The sequence below is a fragment of the Drosophila biarmipes genome, chromosome 2R, assembly GCF_025231255.1.
Source record: "Drosophila biarmipes strain raj3 chromosome 2R, RU_DBia_V1.1, whole genome shotgun sequence".
Lineage (NCBI taxonomy): Eukaryota > Metazoa > Arthropoda > Insecta > Diptera > Drosophilidae > Drosophila > Drosophila biarmipes.
Window position 1 is genome coordinate 20658346 of NC_066615.1, and position 24269 is coordinate 20682614.

Sequence of the window (24269 nt, forward strand, 5' to 3'; positions counted from 1 at the left end):
CGCGCTTTTGACTAATGACTCTGCGACCTTCAGATACTTCCAGCTACTACTTCCCATCGCAAAACCGATTTGTGCCATCGTCTGGGAGCTTTCCGCGCCAGCAGCCGCAGTCCCTGAGTGGGTTCCGGGCCAGCTCCGGCGGATTTTCCCCCTCGCCGGGCTCCTACCAGGAACAGCTCCTCTTCATAGCCAACGAAAACGCCAAGCAATCCCCTGCAGCGGCCAACTCGCCGTTCGGCGCTCAATTTGGGGGCGGCAGTTCCCAGTTTGCGGTAAGTTTTTCGCCTGCACCAAATTCAAATTCAATTATTTCCCCATTACATTTCCTTGTTCGGCGAAGGGGGCGTTCGAGCAGCTCCGCTCTCGGCAATTAAGTGGGGTTTTTTCGGCGTTTTCTCCGGTTTTCTTGTTGTTTCTTGCGGGCTCTAGGCACGCCAGTCAATCAACGCCAAAAATGAATTCAAATCGAATGCAAAAAGCAAAGGATTTCCACATGCCACATATGAAATTTGATTTAGTTGGCTGACCAAAATTGCAGGCCGGAATTTGAATTGCCGTTTGGCTGTTGAGATGGTGGCGTGACACGAAAAGGGGCATATTAAAATCAATGTCTATCGTTTAAACATACTACTAGTGTTTAAAAATGTGCAGCATAAGATATTGCATTAAAAAGGAACCTAATAGTGCTACATTTCACTTTAAAAATCATATTTTAAACATTTTTATTTTGTTTTTGGCTACAGTCAGAAAATAAGTATTTTTTTCAACACAATGAGGAACAAATACCATTTAGTGCTTTTAAATCATGACATTTTAAGTATTTTAAAACAGATGATTTAAGGTATCCAACACTGTTTAAAAATGCAATGCATCAGAGAGCTTCAAAGGTCAGCCTTTCTCTTTTATGGCTAACCTAACATGATTCTCCATATGTTTTTAATGTTTAGTTTATTTTTACGGCACGCGACTGTCAAAAACTGTTGGTTGCTTTTAAAAAATATCCGTAGGTGGCACGCTAGCACGTCAAAAACACATAAATCTCCAAAACAAAAACTGCAATCAAATTATAGATATAAAGTATATGCGTGAACGAAATGGCGGGAACTGCAGGCTGGCCATTTGGACTCCGATGGGCATATTAAGTATACTTTCACTTGACCAAAGGCAAACAAAGCGAAGCGGCTTCTGCATATCAACGAAAATATGCGTGAGCAATTGTTGGGCATTCAAAGCCGCGCGAGGAGGCGGAGGGTGGCGCAGCCAGCTAGTTTCTTAATTGAAAAAAATGTAAATTCATATTGTTTATGGCCAGTCAGCGGGCCGATGAGCACGCACTTTGCCTGCAGCCTGCATCTTGCAGCTCGCGGCTTGGCCCTAATTGAAATGGCACTGGAGGGCCCAAAGGGGAGGAGGTGGTGCCTCCCAGCAGGGGTCTTCGCTGGGGATTGCTGCACCATCAATCCCCGACAATCCACAATCTGGAGCTCTGCCACTCGCATTGTGCTGCTGACTTCGTTACACACTTGAAGAGGGCCCTATCGAAAGGTTGTGAAATTGGTATGGAAAGTGGGAAGTATTGTGGGAAACCAATGGGGAACTTCCTGTAAAATGTTACTTTAGATTTGGTTACAAATATACCAAACAATCATAGGACAATGGCTTTAATTTCTAATTGAGTATCGAAAAATGTATCTTCATATGAGCATGGATTTTTATATTGAACGGAAAGGGTTATAAATTAAACTAACGAACCCAAAAAACAAGTCTCTTTATTGGTAAAAGTTTTTACTGGTATGCTAAACATATAAACCCACACTTCAATTCACTTTTCAATCCATTAAAACTTAATCTTCAGATTAAACTCAACATCATTGATCAGGTAGGGTATTCAGAACTTCTTTTTCCGAGCCCGTCCTGTGCTTCCACCTTAGCTAATGGAACTGACTTCTTTATGAGCCAATGAAAACTCAATTAACCCGGCTCAAGTCCAGAGAAGGTAGCGCCCAAGCATCCACTGGCACTCATATCTCCGAATGATGAATGGAGACAGCTTCAGGAGGCTGAAGGAGCTCGGCTACCGAACAGATCCTTTCGCTGACTCCCTCCCTCCGGGCCCATCGGCCTATCGTGAAACATAATGGAAAATGCTGATTGGCCTGAACGGCGGCTGATTGGCCAAGTGTCGAGTGTGCGGAGTGTGTTTGGCCAAGGGGAAAGTGCGTCGTAATGTCTGAAATGAGTGGCGGTGCAATAACCCCCTCCGCGGGCCGACTGCTTTCCACAGACGTGAGCGAAGCTCTCATAGTTTCATTATGCTACATGCCATATTGACAAATGTCTTAGAAACGTTTGTTTTTAATTTCCCCGCCGACCGGCGATCGCTTTCTTCGCCGCCACTCCAGCACTCACCAACTAACACACAAAATCCGACCAACTGTTGACAATGGAGCAGTGAAACTTCGATATGAGCGCATTTCAGAGCACACAAACCCACACTAAGGTGAAGTAAAATATGATGAAACCTCTGAAATAGGCTTTATTTAAAAATAAATATAGTGGAGGGTTTTAGGATGGAATCTTGAAATAAGAGAAAGCCTATTTCTTCTTCTAGTATCACTAAAATCAAAGAAATTGCTAATTATAAGTACTGGTGGAATGAGCTTACATTTAATTACAACTATATAAAGAAGGGAATTTAATTTTCAATAAAAAAGCGGAATGGTATCTCAAAGAAATGCTTTTGCTTCGGAAAATAAAAACAATGTTATGACTTTTAAAATATATTTTAAAATAAAAAAGGATCCATAATATAAAATGGAATTGTAATATTTTTGTCACGAAATATATCATTTTATTTTATAATTTTTAAATTGATGTAAAATTACATATTTTAAGATAAAAGACATAAGACATCATTTTTTCCTGTGTACAAATGGGAAGGTGTTGCCATTAGTAGAGCCGCCCATCAAATGGCTGTTAATCAGACTAAGTCCGTTGGCATTTCTCTCGGCGAAAGAAAATCTGGGGCCCCCTGGATTGAAAATTGAAGATACAATAAGATCTGTGGACTCGTGGGAGGCTAACTCAAATTTTCTGATGCGTAAACTGGCCCGCCAAGAAGCGGAAAAATAAATGCATTGAAATGCACCTTTTAGCAACAAAACTCGCGTTTTGTATGCAATTTGCTTAACAGAGCAAAACCTCTAGAGCCAATGCAGTCGAAAAGGCCCAACCACACTTTCAAAAAGCCAGCGAGAAAACCAAGCCAGCCCAAACAATGCCATATAGTGCACACCAATAATAATGGATAACAACAAGTGGTGGCGGTAATTTGGATTTTGGCCCCTGCGACTGGATAATTAGTGAGTTGGTGGAGCTGGATATCGTTTCCAACGACCTTGATACACTTCAATCAAATATTTTCAATCGATTTCCATTGTTGATTTGTGTGGCAATCCGTCTAGAGCTCTGCGGCATTGTCTGCAGCACGTCGAAGGTGCTTGAGAAGGGTCTGCCTGATCTCTCTGGGCACTCAAGTGCCCCCACCCACTTGAAGTTGGCCTAGATTATGGACTTAAGACCCGGCTTATGATAGTTCTGTCACTTAAGCGGACTTTGGGGTTGTCAAGTAAAAGGCCCTATCAAAAATGGTTTTTGTCAGCTTAAGAAAGTCTTATGTTAGGGGAACTAAAGTTGTAGGTATAATTGGAAGTGTACTTTTCTTCCTGGTTGGTTTTCAATATTATCTCCCCTGAGAAATGTACATGATTGGATTTTGGTTAAAAAGAACCTTGCAATATGATGTGCATATGGTGGTGACTAAACAATTTGGTAAATTTCTGCCTTGACCATTAAAATACTTCTGATTCACACTGATTCATTCAGTAAATTCCGAGGATGATTCAAGTTGTATAAATGTAAATTATTATGTATTTTACTGCATTTATAGGATTTTCGATAAATTTGATTTAAAAGAAAGAACAATTAAGATAACCTTGCCTGTTTTGAATATGCTTTTCCACTTTAAGATAACATAATAACCAGTTCAAGCACCAGAAGCTGGCATTCTTTAAGATAAGATTAATGTGTGCCATTTCTTAATGAAGGGGGAACCTAAAGTTCAATAACCCTAAAGATTGAAATCCTTAAATGAAGACCGATGATGTCTTTTCCCACATACTTTTAATTACAGACCCATTCTGCTAGAAGCCCCAATCCATTATTTATCAGACCATTTATATCATTTGACAAAAAGCCCCGCAAAACCAAAGTAAAACTAATTAACCTGCTTTGCCGCATAACACCATTAAAAGCCTATCACGATGTCTTATTTCTCCTCCACCTCTCTCTTTGGCCACAGAAACCGAATCGCCAGACGGACTATTACGATATCTCGCCACGCCCCTTCGGAGTGCCGGCGGGTGCGGGGCCAGCGGCAGCGGGAGGCTCGGCGGGATTGGCGGCGGGAGCGGGATCTGGTGCAACGTCCGCATCGCTGACCAACGGCTTCACACGCTCCAAGGCGATACGGACTGGAGCGGGAAACAGTCTGACCGGTGGATTCCAGCCGCAGACGCAGCGCATCAATGTGCCCCACCAGCAGACGCAATTTCTGGCCCACTTCAGCGAACCTGGGGTAAGGAAATCGAAATCTACACGGAAAGAAATATTTATAGGTGTTTTTAAAAGTTGAAAAATTTAGAAAGAAAAACTATAAGTAAGGAAAGTGCTTTAGAAGCTTACAAAGCAGATAGCTCTGCCCATTCACTGCTGCCACACGTACAGTATGCTATAACGTTGCTTTAGAATCCTTTTAAAACCTCGTAATCTAAGATTTTTTTCTGTGTATTTAAAGATGGAGAGTGCTGATCGCAGAAAGTAAAAGCGCCAGAAAACCAATCTCAATTGGCATAACAAGAAGCACTCGAACTCAGGCAACACAATTTCGCTTTGGCATTGCATAACAAGTTAACAAAACAATTGGCTCTGCTCTGATTTCGGCAAATATCAGTTTTTTTTCAAGTTTCGGGAGTCTTACGTGACTTCCAAACAGTAAATGCTTTGCGGCGTTTTCTTTTTTATTTTTTATTGCCACCTCAAGTGGGCAAACTTCAGAACCAGTTCGAAGCCACGCGAACTCCACTTTTTGCAGTTTAATTTATAAATAAAAAATAGTAAAAAACATTTGCCACACAAAACCGCAGAAAAAGGCCAAATCGAATTGTGGCAAAACATATTTTACCTTTCACCCGGTTGCACTTCATGCTCCACATTTTTATTGTTATTTGCTTAGCGTTTTGGCAAGCCAGCGAACTTCGTTCATAAATCATGTTCGCATTACCAGCCCCTCTTGGGAAATTGTTTATTTGCAAAAGACTTCGAGTAGCAAGTGTGCATTTATTTATTTTTAATTTTTAAGCTGCTAACATTTACATATAGGTATAATGTTTATTTTACGTCCGACTCATAATTGAAATGTCAGAGCGGAAGCGTTTCCCACTCTATTTTGCCTTTCCGTTTTCCCATTTTGCCCACATAAATTTCTCGAGTTAATTGCAGCAATTTGTTGGCCCATTCGGGCGAAAGTGCTGGCTTGATTGATGCCGGCTTAAATATCAAATCAGCTCACGATTAATCGGCCATAATAACAATTGCTAGTGGGCGCTCGAAACTCATTAGTCGGCATTACTCTCGAGATCAGCCTGGTGGTTAACAAAACCATTTTCTCGGGCCATTCTCCACCTGCCATCCATTGCCAAGCGACTTCATGGCTCTAACACTTGGCCACGTTGAGAAAAAATTGATGTTTCTATGAATCAATCAAATGGGTTTTAGTGCCTTTAAAGTCTTAGAGTTTGCAAGCTTCAAAGTGTTAAGTATGAGATAAATGAAAGGTATTCTATCAGGTGCTAGACGATCCTTTATCCTATAAAATCCACCTTAAATTTAACTAGATTTTGTTGAAAAAGATACGGATTTAAAATTCGACTTTGTAGTTTCGTAACCCTGGGCAAATGAAACACCGCTCAGGTGCAAAACGATCTTATTTTTCGCCGTGCAACGGATTTGGCAACCTGCTGGGGGAATCTCCTAACTTTGACAGTTGCGAGGCTGCCTTCACATAAAAATTAAATAAATACGAGCGCATAAATTATGGATGCACGGATTGGATCTGGAAATTTGCACAAACGCTTTAGACAAATTTGAGAATCACTTGAATGGCACGGCGGTTGAGAAGAGTTCGCACGCAAGACAATCGACAGCAGACGAACCGCAGAGATTGCGGTTCCGTGGCTCCATGTCGAAACTGTAACAGTTTCCCATGACGATAGTCGACAGTCGAGGCTGTGAACGGGGGCCAGCAGCTGTGGCTTCTGGGGGTATTATTACCAGTGTTCCAAAATCTAAGTCTTATACAAAAAAAGCTACTAATTCACCCATATCTCTCCTTGACAGACCGACAAGCGTCCGGTGACCAGCAGTCGTCCTTCGTTTGGCAATGGCGGGTTCTCACCCACCCGGACGCGAACCCAAGCCCCCGTTTCGGCACTTCCGGAGAATCCAGCCACTCCGGCAGCCACACCCTTCAGACCCCGCAATCGCTATCAGCCTGGCAGCTCCACTGCCTCCACCACGACCACAACCACAGGGAGTGCCGAGGTCAGCAGCAAGCGGTACAATAGATTCGGCAGCAACCGGGGCAAGTCCACCAGTACCACCTCAACCACTCAGAACACTCCCTCGGAACGACCCAGTTTTGGCAGGAAGGCTCCCAATCCCAGGAGACCAGTCTTCATCAGTCGCGAAGTCAACGAACCAGTGAGTGTAGTCAGCAAGCGACCCTTCAACTACAGCGGAGCCAGGCTAAAGTTGCCAGCCAGACCTACCGCCCGCACCACCAGCACCACCGAAAGTGCCGAGGAAGAGGAGGAAGATGTCCACGATGAGGAGCAGGAAGATGAGGAACAGGAGGGCAGCGACGAGCAGTACGAACAGGAGTCCGACGAGGGAACTGAAGAGCACTCCGAGTCCTCCAGCTTGGAGAAGTTACCACTCCAAGAGGAGAGCGTAACCCCAGTGACCGTGGCCAAGAATGAAGCATCCCCTCCTGCAGAACCGATCTCCGAACTCACCACCATTTCGGAAGTGGAACATGAGAGCACCAGCATTGGCAGCACTGAAGAAAGCCAAACGGATGTCTCCGAGGTCAGCAATGCCGAGGTTGAGGTCACCACTCTGCCGCCCACTCATGAGGAGGAGATTGTAGAGGAAGCCACCACTGTTCTTCCACAAGAAAACCAATCCACCGAGGATCTCCATGTGGAAGAGCAAACTGTGACCACTGAATCGCCACTGGAGAGCATCTCCAAGCAGGAGGAAGTAGAGACTCAAAAGGTGGAGGAGAACGTGTCCAAGCAGGAGGAGACAAAGTCCTCCAAGCAGGAGGAGCACAGCTCATCAAAATCCGAGAACCAGAGCTTGTCCAAACAGGAGGAGCAATCCGAGTCCCAGTACGATGACGAAGGCGAAGGTGAGGAATACGAATACGATGATGAGGAGGGCAGTGAGGACTCTACTAAGGAGGTGGAAAGTCAGGACTCCAAGGCATCCACACCGAGTGGCGAGCACGATGACGAACGCGAAATCATATCGGTGGTGACCACAAAGAGCGTGGTCAATGGATCCACGGTACTGCCATCTCCAGTTACTCCGGCCTCCAACTCGATAACCGAAGATGCGGATAAGGACGAGGAGGCTTCCCATGCTGACCTCAGGTTAGAGACCACCACACCCATAACCCTGGAGGAGGAGAAGGGCAGCAATGCCACCGAGAACTATGTGGTGGTGGCCTCCATCCAACCCAGTCGTAGCATCAATGGAGCCCGGTTCCTGCCCTTCCCGGCCATTGAGCAGGAGGAGACCAAGCAGACCCTCTCCGAGCTCGAGAGGAAGGTGCACTCCAAGCAGCAGCAGACGCCGGCCCAAAAGCCATCGGAGGGCAGCGAGGAGGTGCAGCCGAGTTCCTCCTCCATTCAACCCCCGGTGGCTGCCTCCACGGAGAGCATCATCGACAAGCTGGATCGCGTGCAATCGGAGCTCTCGAGTGGCTTGCTTTCGGGGAAGTACCCCATCATTAGCCAGATGGACTCCTCCACGCCAGCGACTAGCACTACTGTGGGTACAGGACCAGGAAAGTTCGTGCCTCACATCAGGAAGTACCAGCCCAGGACCACATCCCATGCTCCCAGAACCACTAGCAGTGGCAGTAAGGTGAAAGTCCAGCACTTTGACGATGGCGAAATGGATGAGCTGGCCACCCTGCTCCCTGTGGGCTTTAAGCCAAGACCAAGCTACAAAAATCGTAAGATTACGACCACTACTTCCACGACAGAAGCTCCTCCAGCCGAGATATCGAAACCCAAGCCGGGACGGAACTCCACCATCAGTAGGTCCTTTAAGAGTGGTCAGGTTACCGTACAGGATGTGGCCCAGGCGGGACTACTGCCCAAAGGTTACAAGCCACCCAAAACCACCTCCACCACGACCACTACTGGCAAGCCGGAGGAGAGTAGTGCTGCATCTGGACTGGAGAGTCTCTTCAGCGAAATACAGTTTGATGAAAAGTTGGCTTCACTTCTTCCCAAGGACTACAAATTGAGTAGTACTCCCAAGCCTCCAGCGAATACCACCACTTCCAGTCCCTCGAGCACTCCCAGAAATCTCCCAGTTGCCGTGCCCTTCGATGATTTGAGCACCTTCCAGCTGCCTCCTGGCTACAAGGCTCCCGCGGCAAAGGAGGAGCCCAAGTTGCCACCCGGAGTGACCCCCATTAAAATAGACAGCTTGAAGGATCTTCTACCTCCTGGGTTTAAGCTTAATGAAACGGAGAGCGATTCTAGTGATGAGATTCCCGCTTCCCTGCTGCCACCTGGCTACAAAGCCAAGAAACTGCATCCCGCCTCCACCAGCACCAGCACCACCTCCACCACAACCACAACAGGAAAACCCAAGACGATGGCTTCCAGCACCACTGAAGCTACAGCTGCTACTGAACCTGCCGGAGGAAGTGGCTTGAAGGTGGTGTTCCCGAGGGGCAACCTCAAACGAGTGGGCTCCCACCGTCTGACCACACCCCATCCTGCAGGAGAGGGAGGTCCTTCCACTGAATCCTCAAACTCAGGCCTGCAGGTGATGATCAAAAAGGGTCCGCCAACAAGAGCCACCACTGAATTCACCGGCTGGCCAACTCCACCCACCACTCCTTTGTCCATCGACAAGCTGAATGCCCAGACCATCAACTTTGAGGACCTGCTGGCTGCCAGTGGAACCAGCAGTACCACGAGCACCACCACCACTTCGACCAGCACCACCACAACCACCACGCCACGACCCACGAAGCCGGGTCACTGCACCGCCGACTGCGACCTGGCTGCCACCATCAAGATCATCGATGGTGTGGCCTGGAAGCCGGAGCTCCTGGATCACAACACCTTGGAGTGGAAAAACCTGGCCCACGAGCTGGAGGCACAGGTGGGTTGGGACTACATCCATCCATTGGAACCAGAAATATAACTATAATGTCCGTTTTTCACAGCTTAATGATGTCTATTCCGGCGCCCCTCAGCTGAACAAGTGGTACAAAAAGGTGCGCATCGATAGCTTCAGCAAGGGCAGCGTCCTGGTCGACTACTATGTGGAGCTGGCCAACATTACCGAGGATGTGGATACCCTGGAGATCCGCCAGCTCTTCCACGATGCCCTCACCAAGCCAGCCACTCCGGTTTTGCCCGACAAGGACGCCCAGGAGAACGAGACGGACAGCGTTTCGGGACCGCAGGAGGAGCAGCTGGTCACGGCCACCTACCAGATGGGCAAATACATCATTGACCCAGTGGCCACAGACTTTAGCGGTAGGTGGAGGAATAAGTTTCTGTCATATGCTCTTCATATAATTATGCTAATTTCCCCCTTCAGTCATCGCCAAAAATCTTCACACTAATGTGGAGTTTGCCGAGGAGGATCTGCTCATTCCCCAATGGGCCATTGTGGTGATTGTGATTGGAGTGGGCTCCCTGGTGTTTGTCGTCATTTTCGGTGTCACAGTGGTGAGTTAAGTATGCATATTTAATTTTGATTTAATTTTTAATGTTATATAATCCCCATTTCAGTTGCTCAATCGCCAGAAGAGGGCCAAGAAGACGCCCATTCCTCTTACAAACGATATGCTGAACGAGCTGAAGGTCAACCACATGGGTGGTGCGGATAACTACGGAGTGGACGACTTCTACAACATTGATGATCCCTGGAATGATACCAAGCAACCCATCAAGCCGAAGGTACCGCAACGTTCCTCAGTAATTTAGTGGTCTCCAAGAGGGATTTTGGACTTATACCTACTTATGGACGTTTATTTTCCCCCCAGCGTTTCACCAACTCGATGCACGGCAGCAACAGTTCCAATATCTACGACAGCTGGCGCTCCACCCGCCATCCCCACTCCAGCGGGGACTACTTCTACGACCAGCAGCCGACCTACTCGCAGAAGGGCGACTCGCTGAAGAGGCCGCAGCTCCACCATGGCAACCACGGCGGCCACAGCCAGTACCCCGCCAATCATCACCACCAGTCGTCGCAGCAGCACCAGCAGGCCTATGGACACCAGTATCCGGATGCCTTCGCCGATGCCCACCAGATGTACAGCTACAACAACCACGCGAGTCGGACGCGCTACTCCCGCGACTATGATCCCGACTTTTGAGCGGGCCAACTTGACTGGACTGGACTGGACTGGACTGGATGAACCAGATGATCCGCCCATGTCCGCGCACTAGCTTTAGTAACTTGCGAACGATTTTGAGTTGTAACTTAATAGCGTAAAGATTCGTAGTTGTAATGCTGCTATAATTTATCGTACTGCCTGGCTGGCTTGGCTCAAAAGTCGGACACTTTTCGGTACCCACGGCCAGGCGTAGCTAGACTATGTTTAAGCTAACTACTTTTGTATACCTAATGGAGCTGCTATATCTGGATGCCTTACACTTCCACTTAATAGATACGTACGAAGGAAATGTTTCTTAATAGAACGTTGGGGCACGCCCCCCGGAAAATAAATAGTCATGCACTCTTAGTTAATCCTAGTTGTAAAGTAAAACTAGATACACTACATATATACTTTGTATTATTTAAAGTACTGGCGGCTTGCTATAATACTAATGATGTCTGAGACTAGACGAAAAATAAAAACTATATACACAGATTATTGTGAGGTATTTTCTTAATTTAATTATTATAAAAAAAAGTAAAAAGGTAAGTGCCGAAACCCGGGATTGAACCGGGGACCTTTAGATCTTCAGTCTAACGCTCTCCCAACTGAGCTATTTCGGCAGTTGGAAACGTCTCGGCAAGAGCCGGTTTTCACACCACCAATGGTTTGAGTCTTAATGGAAGCAATTGGATTCAGTGTTGTGTAATGAAAAATGCACTTAGCGAAGACACCAACCAAAACAATTTATTTACCCGCGCCTAACGCTAGTAGCATTTCTGGAAGAAGAACCTCAACTGCCGAAATAGCTCAGTTGGGAGAGCGTTAGACTGAAGATCTAAAGGTCCCCGGTTCAATCCCGGGTTTCGGCAAATACCTCTTTTATATTTTAAATAATATTTTTCCAGTTAAAATAAATATTTAAACGCCTTGCAGAACAAAACTCCCGCCACCACCACTTAAATAAAACAGCTCTATTTTAAGGCTCATTTATTTTAAATCCCTTTTGGTTAATGGAGCAGAGTCCTTTTCAATGTGCGCAGGATTACTGCCTTAGAATCCTTAGTCATTTGATTCCTAGATCTCGCTAAAGCTAAAGAGTTAACGATCGATTTGTGTTGTATTTTGGGAGGGTTACATCTATCTGCTTAAATTCAAGGTTTGAATCTTCGTTCTTAATAAAAAATCAATAGATCTCACATATGCACTACATTTTGGGGGTATTTTGGGGTTTTCATGGGAATGGGAGGTCGGTTGGGGCTCTTAAATATCTACCAATTGTTTCGATTCAATTAAAGTCAGATAAAATTTTCACTAATATCACCTTCTAGAAATTTGTCCAATTCGTTTTCATGAAAAACTGATGTAAATATGTATATGAAGTTTGATCCTCATGTTTTGATCTTGGCGATGGGGCATAAATCAAAATAAACATAAAACGTAATTTAAATAATTTGCATTTATTTAAAAATTTTTAAAAATAACTAATTTGATAATTGAGTAATTTTTCAAGTGCTTTGTTTGCTCTCTTACTTTCCATATCTTTTTTGGGTAGGCAATCCCCTCGCTCACGTACTTATAAAATAGGCCAGCGAAGGTGACGATGAGTGAGTGTGTGTGTGTTGATGTGGGTGTACGTTTAAGGACGATTTAAACAATAATTAAAAACTTAGCAGTGAGTTCGATTGGGTTTTATAAATGTACAAAATGTAATTAATAAACATCAAAAATGCACTAAACTAAACAAAAGCACGAAAAAATTGCCGGTCCAATGCCTACAATTAAAAATTTAGTTATGCCTAATTATCAACTATGATATATGTATAATCTTGTATAATTGTATGTATAATTGGTTTCGCAATATTTTAAACTACAATTTATAACACGCGCCACGACGCAAACAAAGGCCAGGATAGATACATGTCTATGTCTGCTTGGGGGTGCGAAAGTGTATATATTCATGTATATATATGCACTTGGTAACTATGTATACGATGAGTCAGTACATACTCGCTAAATAATTAATTTTTTAACTGCAAAATGCGCAGCACACAAGATTAAACAGCGCTGCGGGAGCAGTTCATCAACAAACAAATAAAAATAAAAACTTATCATCTTGACCAGGGTCAGTACATTTTTGATTTCAAATCGCCTTGATATATGTGTTTCTTTATAATGGTGTATTATTATGTATATATATTTAAAGGTGTCTATGTATATGCATATGCGTGGATCGGGTGAGGGTCACAGTGTCGCTCCGTCCGTCTTCGCCAGCTCCCTACTCCACGGCGAAGCCGCAGGTCTCCTCAACGGCCTGCGTCAGCTTGTCGCAGAGCAGCTGGTACGTCTCGTAGGGCGGCAAGTCGATCCGGTTAAAGCAGGTGTGCGCCTTGGGCAGGTTCTGCGTGGGCACGTCGGCAGTCAGGTGGATGGTGAACAGTCGCGGGCCCACCGCTCCCGTGGATCCTTGCAGCGCTCGGAATCCCTGCAGAGGCACTCGCGAAGATCCCGTCACAAACTGCAGCAGGCGGGCTCTCATCTCAGAGCTGTAAGACTCGACCACCTGGAGGAGAACACAAATAAGTTTGTTTTCAATTCATTTTGATCGATTATAGATTAGTAGATCATTTGGATCGGTATACACACCTGCCAGAACCACAACACCTGCGTCGTTTCGTTCGTACAGTGCTTCAGTCTCGTATTGTTCCGCCAGTCGTTGACATCGATGCTGGAGATGCCGCCGATGACCAATTCCAGTTCGCGCTCATCAAACGGTCTAAGGAGATGGCTGGGTATAAGCTCACAAAATCCTGGAAAATATAATCTCTTTAGAAGATTGCTTAAAACGAAAGCTGTTTCTTGCTACAAACCTTTTTGCAACGCCAAAAACTGCTGTTCGATGCCGCGCATGAAGCGATAGTTTACATAGAGCTTCACATACTCCCGCTTGTTCTCCTCCGTCACGGCGATGGAGGCACCTCCGGGCTTCAATTCGTGCACCACCAGAGCACCAAAGCTATTGTTCTCAACGCTGAAAGTGGACTCGATGATGCCGCTGATGTTGCTCTCCCTGAAAGTAATAAATCATTAAAGACCCTGTTGTAGGAGCACACAATACATCAAACTCACAGCATCCAGGTGAGGCTGCGGTGCAGCTCCGGATCCACGCCCTCAATATCACCAAGCGTAATCGGTTTGTTCAGCAGCTGCTTGTAGAAGGGTGTGGTGAACCCGCCGTCCAGACAGTGGCCATGGAACACGGCAATGCCCAGGGTGCGTCCCACGAAATGAAAGTAGGACAGGTGATCGGGATTCACTCCAGAATCCGGGTTGATCTGCAGCGTGTAGTGGTCATCGCGACTGTACTGGAACAGGCCGTACTGGGGGTTCAGCATCTCACGGGACAGCAGGTGCAGCCACTCGCGCGCCACGCCACCGTAGTCGAGGCCCTCCTCGCCCTTAAACTTAACCATCAGACGCTTTCGCATGTCCTTGGCCCGCATTTTCATAATCAGTCTATAGCTCTCCTCGAAAATCTCGTTGCGCGACACCTCCAGGCGGCAGTGTCCAGATTGCGGCTGCATGGTTTGCAGTTCGGTGCGCAGAGCTCGCAGCTTGCCCACCAAATCGCGGCGATACTTGGGCAGGAGGTCGGCGCCCTCAAGCAATCCCTGCGGCAGATCCGGAACAATGCGATGGGGCGGGTTAGTTGTGGCTGTGGTCGTCGTTGTAGATGCGTTGTTCGCTGGAGCCGGCTGTGCTGGAGCGGCTGCGTTGGTCGAAGGAGTGGCCGGGGCAGGAGTAGCAGATGGCGGAGCAGGCGCACCTGCATTTGCAGCAGCAGTCGGGGGCACGGCTCCTCGTCTAATCATCTGCAAAATACTGCCACTTAGCCGGGGATCTGTGAACTGTGTGGTTCGATTGTTGTGGTCCACGAAGTAAACCCTTCCTGAGGCCGTCTTCCGCTGCTCCCAGCCACTTGGCAATGGTCCAATCGCATCCAGCGTCAGGTGCTGGGTGTCAAAGTCACGGGGTATCCGCGGATCGTGCCACGTGGAAACGCCCGTGGGTATGTGATAGAAGTACACCTGGCCCTGTTGCGTGGTCCGCATTTCATAGCCTGGCGGCAGATCCAGGAATGGACGAGCTGCCTGATTGGCAGCGGCAATGGCTGCCGAAGCGTACCGCTGGCCAGATCCTCCACCGCCGCCGCCCGAAGTGCCTCCGTTTCTAGTTCCTCGCGAGGACCGCCGCCTCGTGGATGACTCCTCACCCTGTTGCCGTGAACTGCGACGCTGGGAACGCTGACCAGGTGTGGCTGCTGTGTAGGATCTACTTCCTCCGCCTGGTGTGCTGTTTGCATTGGGACTGTGCACGTTTCCATTGGACGAGGGGGTCACCGAAGCTGGTGGCGACGTATTTGTGGTTGGCGGACTCTGACTGTGTCTGGGAGGAGTGGTTGTCGTTGATGTTGGCGACGTTGTGGCGGCATCCTCCTGCGACCATCCGTTGCTAGCACTCTGGGGCTGCGCCGCCTGGCCACTTCCGTTGGCGCTGCCGGCTCCATTCTGAGCATTCCCATTCACATAGTTCTGCTGACCCGTAGGAGATGTGGGCGTGACCTCTGGCTGGGCATGGCCATTCGTTTGGTGCTTTGGCGTTTTCACATGATTGTCGTTGCTGTGCAGGCGAACCGACGCCGATGTTGTACTGCTGGTGGGCGTGGCCGGTTCGTTTGACGGACGCTGTTCCAGAGTGCGACCCCCCGACGAGGATGAGGAATTCGACGAGGAGTTCTTCTTGCCGGGCGTTGTCGTGGCCGAAACAGGCGTCGTGGGGCTGGTGTTTTCCTTGCCCACGCTGGACAGGATCTCTGTGGAGTGTCTGCGTTCGTCCGAGGCCGTGACAGCCAAGTCGCGACTGCGATGGCCGTTGTTCATCAGATTCGTGCAGGTTGTGGAGCGCGTTGGTCCCGCCGGCGCCTGTCGATCACCGCTGTTGCCGTTGTGTGTGTTGTGGCGTTGATGCGGCGAAGTGGTCCGGCTGCTACCTCCCACCACCCCTGGATGCCTGGGCCTGTCCCACTGCGTGGTCTTGGTCGCATGGTTCACATAGTAGATGCGCCCATTGTCCGTGCGTCGCTCCTCCCAGCCCTCCGGCAAGCTGTCCTCCGAAGAGTCATCTTCCGAGGGTCCACGCACATCGCCACTGGGTCCCACAATGGCCAGGGGATTGCCACTACTGGGTCCATCCTTGGAGAGCAGCGAAATGATGATTTGTCCGCGCACCAGCTCATCGTCATCCGGCGACAGTTTGCCCAGGTCCAAGCGTTGAACTGAAGGTAGAGTATGTTGTGAATTAAGGTGCAAAGAACATATTAAATACGAGATTCACTCACAGCCAGCTCCTTTGAGGCTCTGTATGTTGAATGCGGGTATCCTCACACATCCCAGAAATCCACTGCCCTTGTGGATCTTGCGCTGGTTCCACACGGTTATCGTGATCGCATCGCCAATGCCCAGAAACAAATCGTAGTGTGCATTCCATTTGGGGTCCAAGGAGGACTTGCTTATCTCCGTCGAGTACACCTGACCAGTGCCATCCACCTGAACCTTGGCAAAGGGATCGGGTAGACCTGCAATGCAAAGTACGTTTTTAAATTAGCGAGACTCATCAAACAAAGTAGTATGGTGCTTTGAATAATTTAAGTGTTATTATGGATAATAAAATAGGGAAAAATGGCTATATTTATCACTGTAAATTACAGATAGAGTGTTAAATTGGGTAGGGACACGAAATGAGCTGCAAAATAAACCTATTTAAAGGTGAACGAATATTTTTGCGTGGTTTAGTTTAAATCCGACATGGAAAGTTCCAAGTTCATTATAATTTTGGTTATACTGTTAGTTCCCCTATTTGATTTAACAACCAATGGATACAGCCATCGGCATCCTGGCTTTGCCCAGCGCTTGCAGATTAAACCAGGCTGCTTGCAGGTGCCTCAGAGATACACCGAGGCGCCGAGTCCAACGCCAACCATAATCTTTTCTTCATTGGAGGAGGTCAGCGGAGCAGAAGCAGATTAACTCTGATAGAGTTCCCCGCCGAGTGTGAGTTCCCTGTTCGGTTTAGCTTATCAGTTTCCGTCTGTGAAGCCCCTGCTCCAAATGAGGCCTATATAAATGCAGTCACTTCATGAGAGATCATCATACGGAAAAGTGCAATGTCTTCTACGTGGATTCACCTGCTGGGACTGCTGGCTCTGATCCTGTTCGTCACCCTGGCCGCAGGAGAACCCTTCCCCTTCGACGAGAGACGCCACAGGGGCTGGAATCCACGTCCAGGATCAATGCCACACATTCCCAGCACACCACCTTTTAATCCGCATGGATAAGTCATCGCAAATATAACTAAAGCTATCTAAATTTCAATCCTAAATACTTCAAATGGGATTGTAGAAAGTTAAGACCACATTGTGCCAAAAATATGTCTATATACACACCCGAAATAGATATATCCACCTTATTATCAGTCTTCAATACTTCGGTTTCATTTTTCAGAACTTTCTAAATGTCTCACGTATTATGTGGAAATAGTTTTTGCTATATTTAGAGCTCGGCCGACAATCAAGGGGGGAACTCTTCATTTGGGACCCAGGCCCAGGGCCACCCCACTCTTTGATTTTTAGTGTAAGGGCAAGAAATGTCAATTAAATCTGAACAGTGCTTCAATAAAAATGTTTACACCCCGTCGAGCGCCAAATGTGATCGCGGTCAAGTGTCCCTAGTCGGAATATAGAGATATGGAAACAGACATACTATATGCACTGTTCAGCAGCGGAGGAACGAAACCTATCCTCCAATCTCCGCTATCGCTTATGCTTATCGTCTTAGACGGCCACCGATAATGCCCGGAATCTTGACAAATTAAGCGCTCGGCATTCCGGCTGAATTAAACAATTAAGAACCAAATCGAGCCGGGGCCGATGATTTATGCGGACCTGAATCGACCAGACTCAACCAGTCCAGTCCCTCCCAGTCTGCCGGCCTCTGAGTCACAGCGTACACATAACCCGGTAGATATCACAACTAGGTTTTTTCGCACTCCCATATTTGTATCTACATACAGGTAACTAACCACCTATATCTATATCCATTCGTGAATCGCTATCTCAAGGCTGGCGACGCTGTTGTCAGGGCTAGGGCCATGCCGAAGCAGAGCATCAGCTGGTGAGGATGGGATACCATACGGGCACCGGCACCGGCAGCGGCAGCCATCAACCCGTTTGACTGACTTGGCCAGGTAACTCGAGTAGGCCACATTCGCCGTCGTCGCCGGGCAGCTGTTGATTGATTTTATGCAAGAGGGAACATACAAAGAGCAGCGGGGAAGAGAATGAGGTAGGTAGACGACAGAACCACTAAAGAACACTCTATATATGGAAGTAAGAGGTGTGTTTGAAGGAAATGTGATTGAACTTCCTCTGCAATGCATTCAAACAAGGTGTTCTTTACTACCTAACATGAATCTTATTTAAAAATGTCAAGGTTCTATTGAAGAACTAAGAAAACGTACTGTAACTATATCAAGTATTGAAAACCTTATAAAATTCATGGATGTTCTCTTCTTCTGTACTAGTTGTATATCTTGTATACAAAATCTCTACTTTTATACTCATATTATAGGTTTACAATATTTGGAAAGTGGGAAATCTATCAATATCTTTATAACGTGTATGAAACCTTATAAAATATACTGATTTCTCTACCATCTGTACTGGTCGATTTTTAGTATTATAAAACAGTCGGAACCTACTGCAATCGTTTATGATTGCATGAGTGTAGACCGAACCAAAATCTCTGGGGGATGTATAAATATGTGCCAAGGGAATTAGTTAGAATAAAAACTTGAAGATTAGGAACAATTTGAGAAACACCAGAAACAACCAATACGCTTCAGAATTACTACACATGCACCACAACCGATAAATGAGCCCGACAGATTGCATAATCCTACTTCAGACCCCACAATCTACAGTTCCCCACTCCTTCATGGATGAGCTGCCTGAAAAGTGAGAGAGAAGACTGAAGAAAGCCCGCTTTTGGGCCAACACGGCTGTGCATTCCACCCCCTTTGGCTTAACGCTACGTGGCACAATTTCGTGGCCCAGTCGACAAGGCGAGGAAGTTAACGACTGGCTGCACTTTCACTGGGACGGAAGCCGGCAGTCAGAGCCGGGAGTCAGCGGAGCTTGAAGCCAGACTCATGCCACATGGCGCATGCCACTGCTGGAGGAGAGGAACCGGACACAAAGAGTGCATAGTAGTCACCGCAGTGGGCACGCTTTATTCTGGGCAAGGAGCCACCGTTTGACAGGGGAAACGCTCGGCGGCGACGGCTTCAGCGGCTGCCTGCTCTTCGGCCTCCCGCTTCCTGATCCTGGCCTCGATGAGCGGACGGAAGTGGCGGATGAGTCCTTGGGGCGGCCAGGCGGCACCATCGCCCAGGGCGCAAATGGTGTGGCCCTCGATCTGCTTGGTCAGCTCCCACAGCATGTCGATCTCGGCGATCTGCGCCCGCCCTGTCACGAATCTCTGCATGATCATGTTCACCCAGTGGAGACCTTCGCGACATGGGGTGCACTGGCCGCAGCTTTCGTGCTTGTAGAAGGCCGACAAGCGGGCAATGGCCTTGATCATATCCGTGTCCTTGTTCATCACAATCAAAGCGGCGGTGCCCAAGGAGGATCGCACTGCCATCATTCCATCGTAGTCGTGGATGGAACTACTGGCATCCTCTTGGGTGATACAGGGAGTCGAGGAGCCGCCCGGAATGATGGCCAAGAGATTGTCCCAGCCGCCAATCACTCCACCAGCATGTCGTTCAATTAGCTCCTTCGTGGGAATGGACAGCTCCTCCTCGACGGTGCAGGGATTGCACACGTGGCCGGAGATGTTGAACAACTTGGTGCCGGAGTTGCGGGTACGTCCAAAGCTGGCGAACCACTTGCCACCTCGCCTGCAAATCGCTGGGGCGACGGCCACCGTTTCCACATTGGTCACCGTGGAGGGACAGCCAAAGACGCCGATGTCCGCCGGGAAGGGGGGCTTGTTCCGCGGCTTGCCCGCCTTGCCCTCCAGGGATTCGATCAGCGAGGTCTCCTCGCCACAAACATAGGCTCCCGCTCCCCGGTGAACATAGAGATCGAAGTCGAATCCAGAGCCGCACGCATTCTTGCCCAGATAACCCGCCTTGTAGGCCTCTATGATGGAGTACTGCAGATTACAGGCCTCGTTGTAGAACTCTCCCCTTATGTAAATGAATCCGGTATTGGCCCCCATTGCCTTTCCCGCGATGAGGCATCCCTCGATCAGCTTGTGCGGATCGTGACGCATTATCTCGCGATCCTTGCAAGTGCCCGGCTCGCCTTCATCCGCGTTGACCAGCAGGAACTTGGGCCTGCCATCGGGCGGCTTGTGCATGAATGACCACTTGAGGCCACTGGGGAATCCGGCGCCACCGCGACCTCGCAGTCCGGACGTCTTTATCTCGTTCACTATCCACTTATCACCCTTTTCGAGGATCTCCTTCGTCTTGTACCAATCGCCCCGCTTCATAGCTGCCTTCAAGCGCCAGTCGTGGCGTCCATATAAGTTGGTAAAGATGCGATCAGCATCGGCAAGAGGGCCAAAAGTGGTTTTAGTCTGGGGTGGCGGAGTTCCAGGCGGCGGACCTTTGGGCGGAGGAGCCTTGGGAGGTGGAGAGTCCCCGCCCTTCGGTGGAGCCCCGCTCTTCGGAGGAGGGGAGCCTCCAGCGGGTGGTGGAGCAGGCCCTTTAGGAGGAGTTGGTTCCTTCCCTTGCAGAATCATGGAAGACTTTCTTTCCATCTGCACACATTTCATATTCATTCCCATAAAATCCAAACCTATAAATTCAGTTCTCTGCCCGTCCACTTTCTCCTCCAGCTGAGTCTTCTTTCTTTTAGTGATGTCCTTCAGCCTCTTCAACATCTTGGCTTCCTGTTCCCTTTTCTCAGCAGGATCTGGTTCTTTTTCCACGTTCTCATTGATGGGAAATTTCTTTGTGGATGGCAGTTTCTCGGTGGGAAACTTTGGGCATTCCACTTTGGTGGGCTCATAGATTTCCCTCCTGGCTGCTCGCTGCTCAGCCGACAGTAAATCGTCGTTATCATTTTTGATTAGATTCTCTTCGCTCGTAATATAAGATATTTTCGGTGGAATTGAGCTTTCAGTGTAGTATGGTAGGTTTTTCTTCACGTCTTTTGGACTAGAAGATCCGAAAATGTTCACCAGCTTCTTATCAGCGAGTTGCAGGGCATCTTGAAACTTCTTTACTTCCGATAAGTTGCTGCGAGCTCGAACAAGTCTTAGGGAAATCTTGTAGGCACCAAAAACTCGGCGATTCAATAGAAAAGATATCATATTTTCTCTGTATTTCTATATCCGGCAGCTCTGAATTCTATTTTGAGTGTGTAGTATGTCGTTTATTGTGAAAAGGAAGGAAACTGCCAAGCTTACTTTGTCAAAGATGTTTGAGGAGTGGATATGAAAAGCCCATTATGAAGCGTTTATTACTCACAATTGTGTAGTTTACGGCCTAAGCTATCTATTTATAACTTGGTAAATGTACAAAAAATCCTAGCTCGGACTTTCCCATTGATGACGGTACGCGCCGGTGGGTGCAATTCAAATCTAATCAAAGGGAATCGATAAAATGTTGTTCCCTACGGTATAAATATACGGCGGAAAAGCAAACACTGAATGCTATGCCATATTCTATAGCTTCGTGGAACTTGGACATTAGCATTAATATGCCAATCAATATGGAAGTGACACCAGCGGCCATAGACCCCTTTTTGGGAGGCCAAAGATCCCCGTGTTGGAATCCCGCGGATGTGCTACATCACATATCGCATGGCTAGCATTTTTTAGGGCAGCACATTGGGCAATGCGTGGCGCGTGATTTAAGTGCAGCCGAGTGTAAAAAATGGACAAGAAGTGGAAAAAGCAAATAATAAATCACCAATACAGGGGAAGAAAACACTGGGCCGTGCGCTGCGATTGTGCTTGTTTGTGGGCGAATGCGAGCGAGTGAGCCGCAATGAAAGCAAATTAGTAATAATCACTTTTGTTATATCTAAACAAAATATGGAAAAGAGCTCAGATATGGCACCACTCGCACTCAGCCACTCGACGTGGTGGGTGCGAAGGGGGCGGCGATGTGTGTGGGGCCCGCCCCTTTCCGCAATTTGTATAAAAATGAAAGTAGACAAAAGGAAGTGCTAAATTTAGCGATACCTCATATGCATAGACAAATGCGAAGAGGCAGCGGCAGTAGCGCAAATAAAACAAAACTTTAATTTAGCCCAAAGAGTGTGTTTTGATTGGACGGCTAAACAGGTGCGTAATTGATGGTTTCGAAAAGAAAACACACAAACTCCGGTTAATTTGGAGCAGGAAACTGCTTGGAATTCCCCCTAACTAACCAAAAGTGAGTCAGGCAGTTAACCCCAGTCGGGCGAACAAAATTCCCCAAATATTATAAGTAGTCAGGGAAATTAAGGGATTTGGCCAACCATACCAAGGCAAATACTTGTATGAGAAGTAGTACATTTCCTAATAAAATAAAAGCATTCCCAAGAAACGGGGCTAAACACAATAATAAACTGTTTAGCATGTCAATATCTTTAAAATATGATGATTATTTTAAAGAAATATTTTTAAAATGGTTTGATAACCATTATATTAAGGTGGAATAACAATCCCTAGGTTTCTGATGATAAATATACATTCCAAGGAACTAAATGTTTAAATGGATACTGGTAATGAACTCTATGATTTAATAAAACCCCCTAAAAAGATAAATAATGTTTCCATTACAAAGATTTATGGGAAATATTTTCCCGGCATTGAAAACAATTTTTTTTTAAATACTCACGAAATAAATCCTTGCGGGCCAAGTTCCTAGCACACAATACTGCAAAAAGGTTTATTTATTAGGGGAGTTCAGCAAAAGTTCTTTAAGCAGGCCTACTTACTCGTTATTCGAACTTTGTGTGTACCATTGCGACGTGGGTAGTCCAATTTATTCATAATTTCCGACTTTTAATTGATATTGTTTGGTTTGTATAAAAATAAATGGATTTATTTGTATATCGATTATTTATACTTCGCGGGCATGGCTCTTGTTGTTGCTGCTGCAGTGGCGAACGGAGGGGGGAGGCGGCGAAGGGGGAGTGGAGGCGGCGGCGGAGGAGGAGAAGCAGGTGGGGGCGGTGAGAGGTAATTTCATTGCCGAAGGTAACTGCAGTTGTTGTTGCTGCTGTGGCGGTAGCCTTGACGCTTGCAGTTGTTGTAGTCTCTGCGCCTGTGGCTGTGTGTCATGGCACACGCACGCAGATGTGTGTATTATTAATAATAATAACACCGATTTGCCGTTTTCTACTTCTACGGGCTGCAATCAAAGATAACAAATGGAAATGGTATTATTGGCGAGTTCGGCGCAGATAGCGTGTGTATTTCCCCCGCCCGAGTGCAAGACCCAGCCCAGCAGCGAAGGTGTTCGTATGTAGGTAAGAAATCTTGCAGGTAGTAGGCAAAATATTCACGAAAACTCACCCGAAAATGTTTTGCCACCGCTGTGGCTGCCGCTGCTGTTGTTGTTGTTTATGCGATTGTTGTTGCTGCTGCTGCTGCACCTCACACGCACATGTCGCTCGCTCACTCTCTCACGCACACACACACGGACGCAGCGCACGCATGCTGCAGGGGAGAGCGGGAGCGGTTGCGGGGGATCTGTCTCCCTCTCTCGCACTCTGTCGCCCTATTATTTCACAAATTGCATTAAATGAAATATTAATTAACTTTAATTTAGTCGCTGCTCCAGTATGGGTGCCACTATTTACTCGACTCGCACTCGCACTCGTGTGTATTTCCTTCGCCTTGCGTAGCTGTGTGCGCGAGTGTGTGGTGTGGTACTAGAATTTGCAATAATAACCAGCGGAGGCGCAGCGCTGTGGCTCGGGTTCCCCGGAAATCGACCGAAAACTGTGCGAACGACGCTCGCCCACGCTTGCACGGCCACGGAACGGTTGAAAGTACGCGATTTGTGTTGTCGCGGCGCGCTATTGTTTTACGGATTCCCCTAAAAATTTAGCTACTTCGAACGCCATTTTTATTAGAGGTGGGCCAGTCTGGATTAGTGTGACCGCGGGGCTATCGATAAACGGCTATCGGGAATATACCGTTTTTGTTTTTGAAAATATACCGAAATACTCCGAGCGGTCACGCTGAAATGTTAATGTTAAGTGTGCACTCCAGTAACCGCGAGCTGTTAGCATTTCCTGGCGATTTCTTTGTTAACTTTATAAACATAATTAATCAATAAAGGGTAAAGATCTTAATTTGTGTATGGTACAACACATCCAAAGGAGCGTATTCTAAGAAATATACCATTTGTTGCTTTTAAATATACCAAAAATATTCAA

General features: G+C 47.2%; 5 protein-coding genes and 2 non-coding genes across 9 annotated transcripts in view; 4 read left to right on the forward strand and 3 right to left on the reverse strand.

The window, feature by feature from the left end:
• Nucleotides 1-11258, forward strand: part of LOC108022697 (mucin-5AC) — a 37010-nt gene extending 25752 nt beyond the window's left edge. For all 3 annotated transcript variants that reach the window (XM_017091771.3, XM_044091825.2, XM_050887333.1), the window contains 7 exons: nt 34-272; nt 4361-4636; nt 6457-9531; nt 9596-9911; nt 9976-10106; nt 10170-10337; nt 10424-11258. In XM_017091771.3, coding sequence (XP_016947260.1) covers nt 34-272; nt 4361-4636; nt 6457-9531; nt 9596-9911; nt 9976-10106; nt 10170-10337; nt 10424-10759 — 4541 coding nt within the window. In that variant the 3' untranslated portion in view covers nt 10760-11258. The remainder of the gene's footprint in view (nt 1-33; nt 273-4360; nt 4637-6456; nt 9532-9595; nt 9912-9975; nt 10107-10169; nt 10338-10423) is intronic.
• A 54-nt stretch (nt 11259-11312) lies between these two features.
• Trnaf-gaa (transfer RNA phenylalanine (anticodon GAA)) lies at nt 11313-11385 on the reverse strand. Its single transcript has one exon. It is a non-coding gene; the product is annotated as a tRNA-Phe (tRNA).
• A 176-nt stretch (nt 11386-11561) lies between these two features.
• Trnaf-gaa (transfer RNA phenylalanine (anticodon GAA)) lies at nt 11562-11634 on the forward strand. Its single transcript has one exon. It is a non-coding gene; the product is annotated as a tRNA-Phe (tRNA).
• Nucleotides 11635-12203: 569 nt separating this feature from the next.
• LOC108022636 (E3 ubiquitin-protein ligase Smurf1) lies at nt 12204-23979 on the reverse strand. The gene is made up of 8 exons (XM_017091691.3): nt 23401-23979; nt 22821-23236; nt 22721-22759; nt 16161-16397; nt 13892-16097; nt 13633-13832; nt 13409-13572; nt 12204-13325 (listed from the first exon to the last, which is right to left on the reverse strand). Exons 2-8 carry the CDS (start codon nt 22873-22875, stop codon nt 13041-13043), a joined length of 3186 nt encoding a protein of 1061 aa, XP_016947180.1. The 5' UTR covers nt 22876-23236; nt 23401-23979; the 3' UTR covers nt 12204-13040.
• On the forward strand, nt 16604-16949 carry LOC108022638 (uncharacterized). Its single transcript, XM_017091693.3, has one exon. The coding sequence runs from the start codon at nt 16627-16629 to the stop codon at nt 16846-16848; it is 222 nt and encodes a 73-aa protein (XP_016947182.1). The 5' UTR covers nt 16604-16626; the 3' UTR covers nt 16849-16949.
• LOC108022640 (uncharacterized) lies at nt 16868-17301 on the forward strand. The gene has a single exon (XM_017091694.3). The coding sequence runs from the start codon at nt 16986-16988 to the stop codon at nt 17154-17156; it is 171 nt and encodes a 56-aa protein (XP_016947183.1). The 5' UTR covers nt 16868-16985; the 3' UTR covers nt 17157-17301.
• Nucleotides 19079-21331, reverse strand: LOC108022637 (NADH dehydrogenase [ubiquinone] flavoprotein 1, mitochondrial). Its single transcript, XM_017091692.3, has one exon. The coding sequence runs from the start codon at nt 21202-21204 to the stop codon at nt 19108-19110; it is 2097 nt and encodes a 698-aa protein (XP_016947181.1). The 5' UTR covers nt 21205-21331; the 3' UTR covers nt 19079-19107.
• Nucleotides 23980-24269: the final 290 nt, after the last annotated feature.

Coding starts and splice junctions, on each gene's coding strand:
- LOC108022636 (XM_017091691.3), bottom strand. CDS start 22,875: ATGAATAAATTGGACTACCCACGTCGCAATGGTACACACAAAGTTCGA. Junction 16,398..22,720: donor GGCCCGCAAGGATTTATTTC/GTGAGTATTTAA, acceptor TTTGCATTGCAG/GTCTACCCGATCCCTTTGCC. Junction 13,326..13,408: donor AGGTGTTGTGGTTCTGGCAG/GTGTGTATACCG, acceptor GTTCTCCTCCAG/GTGGTCGAGTCTTACAGCTC.
- LOC108022638 (XM_017091693.3), top strand. CDS start 16,627: ATGGAAAGTTCCAAGTTCATTATAATTTTGGTTATACTGTTAGTTCCC.
- LOC108022640 (XM_017091694.3), top strand. CDS start 16,986: ATGTCTTCTACGTGGATTCACCTGCTGGGACTGCTGGCTCTGATCCTG.
- LOC108022637 (XM_017091692.3), bottom strand. CDS start 21,204: ATGATATCTTTTCTATTGAATCGCCGAGTTTTTGGTGCCTACAAGATT.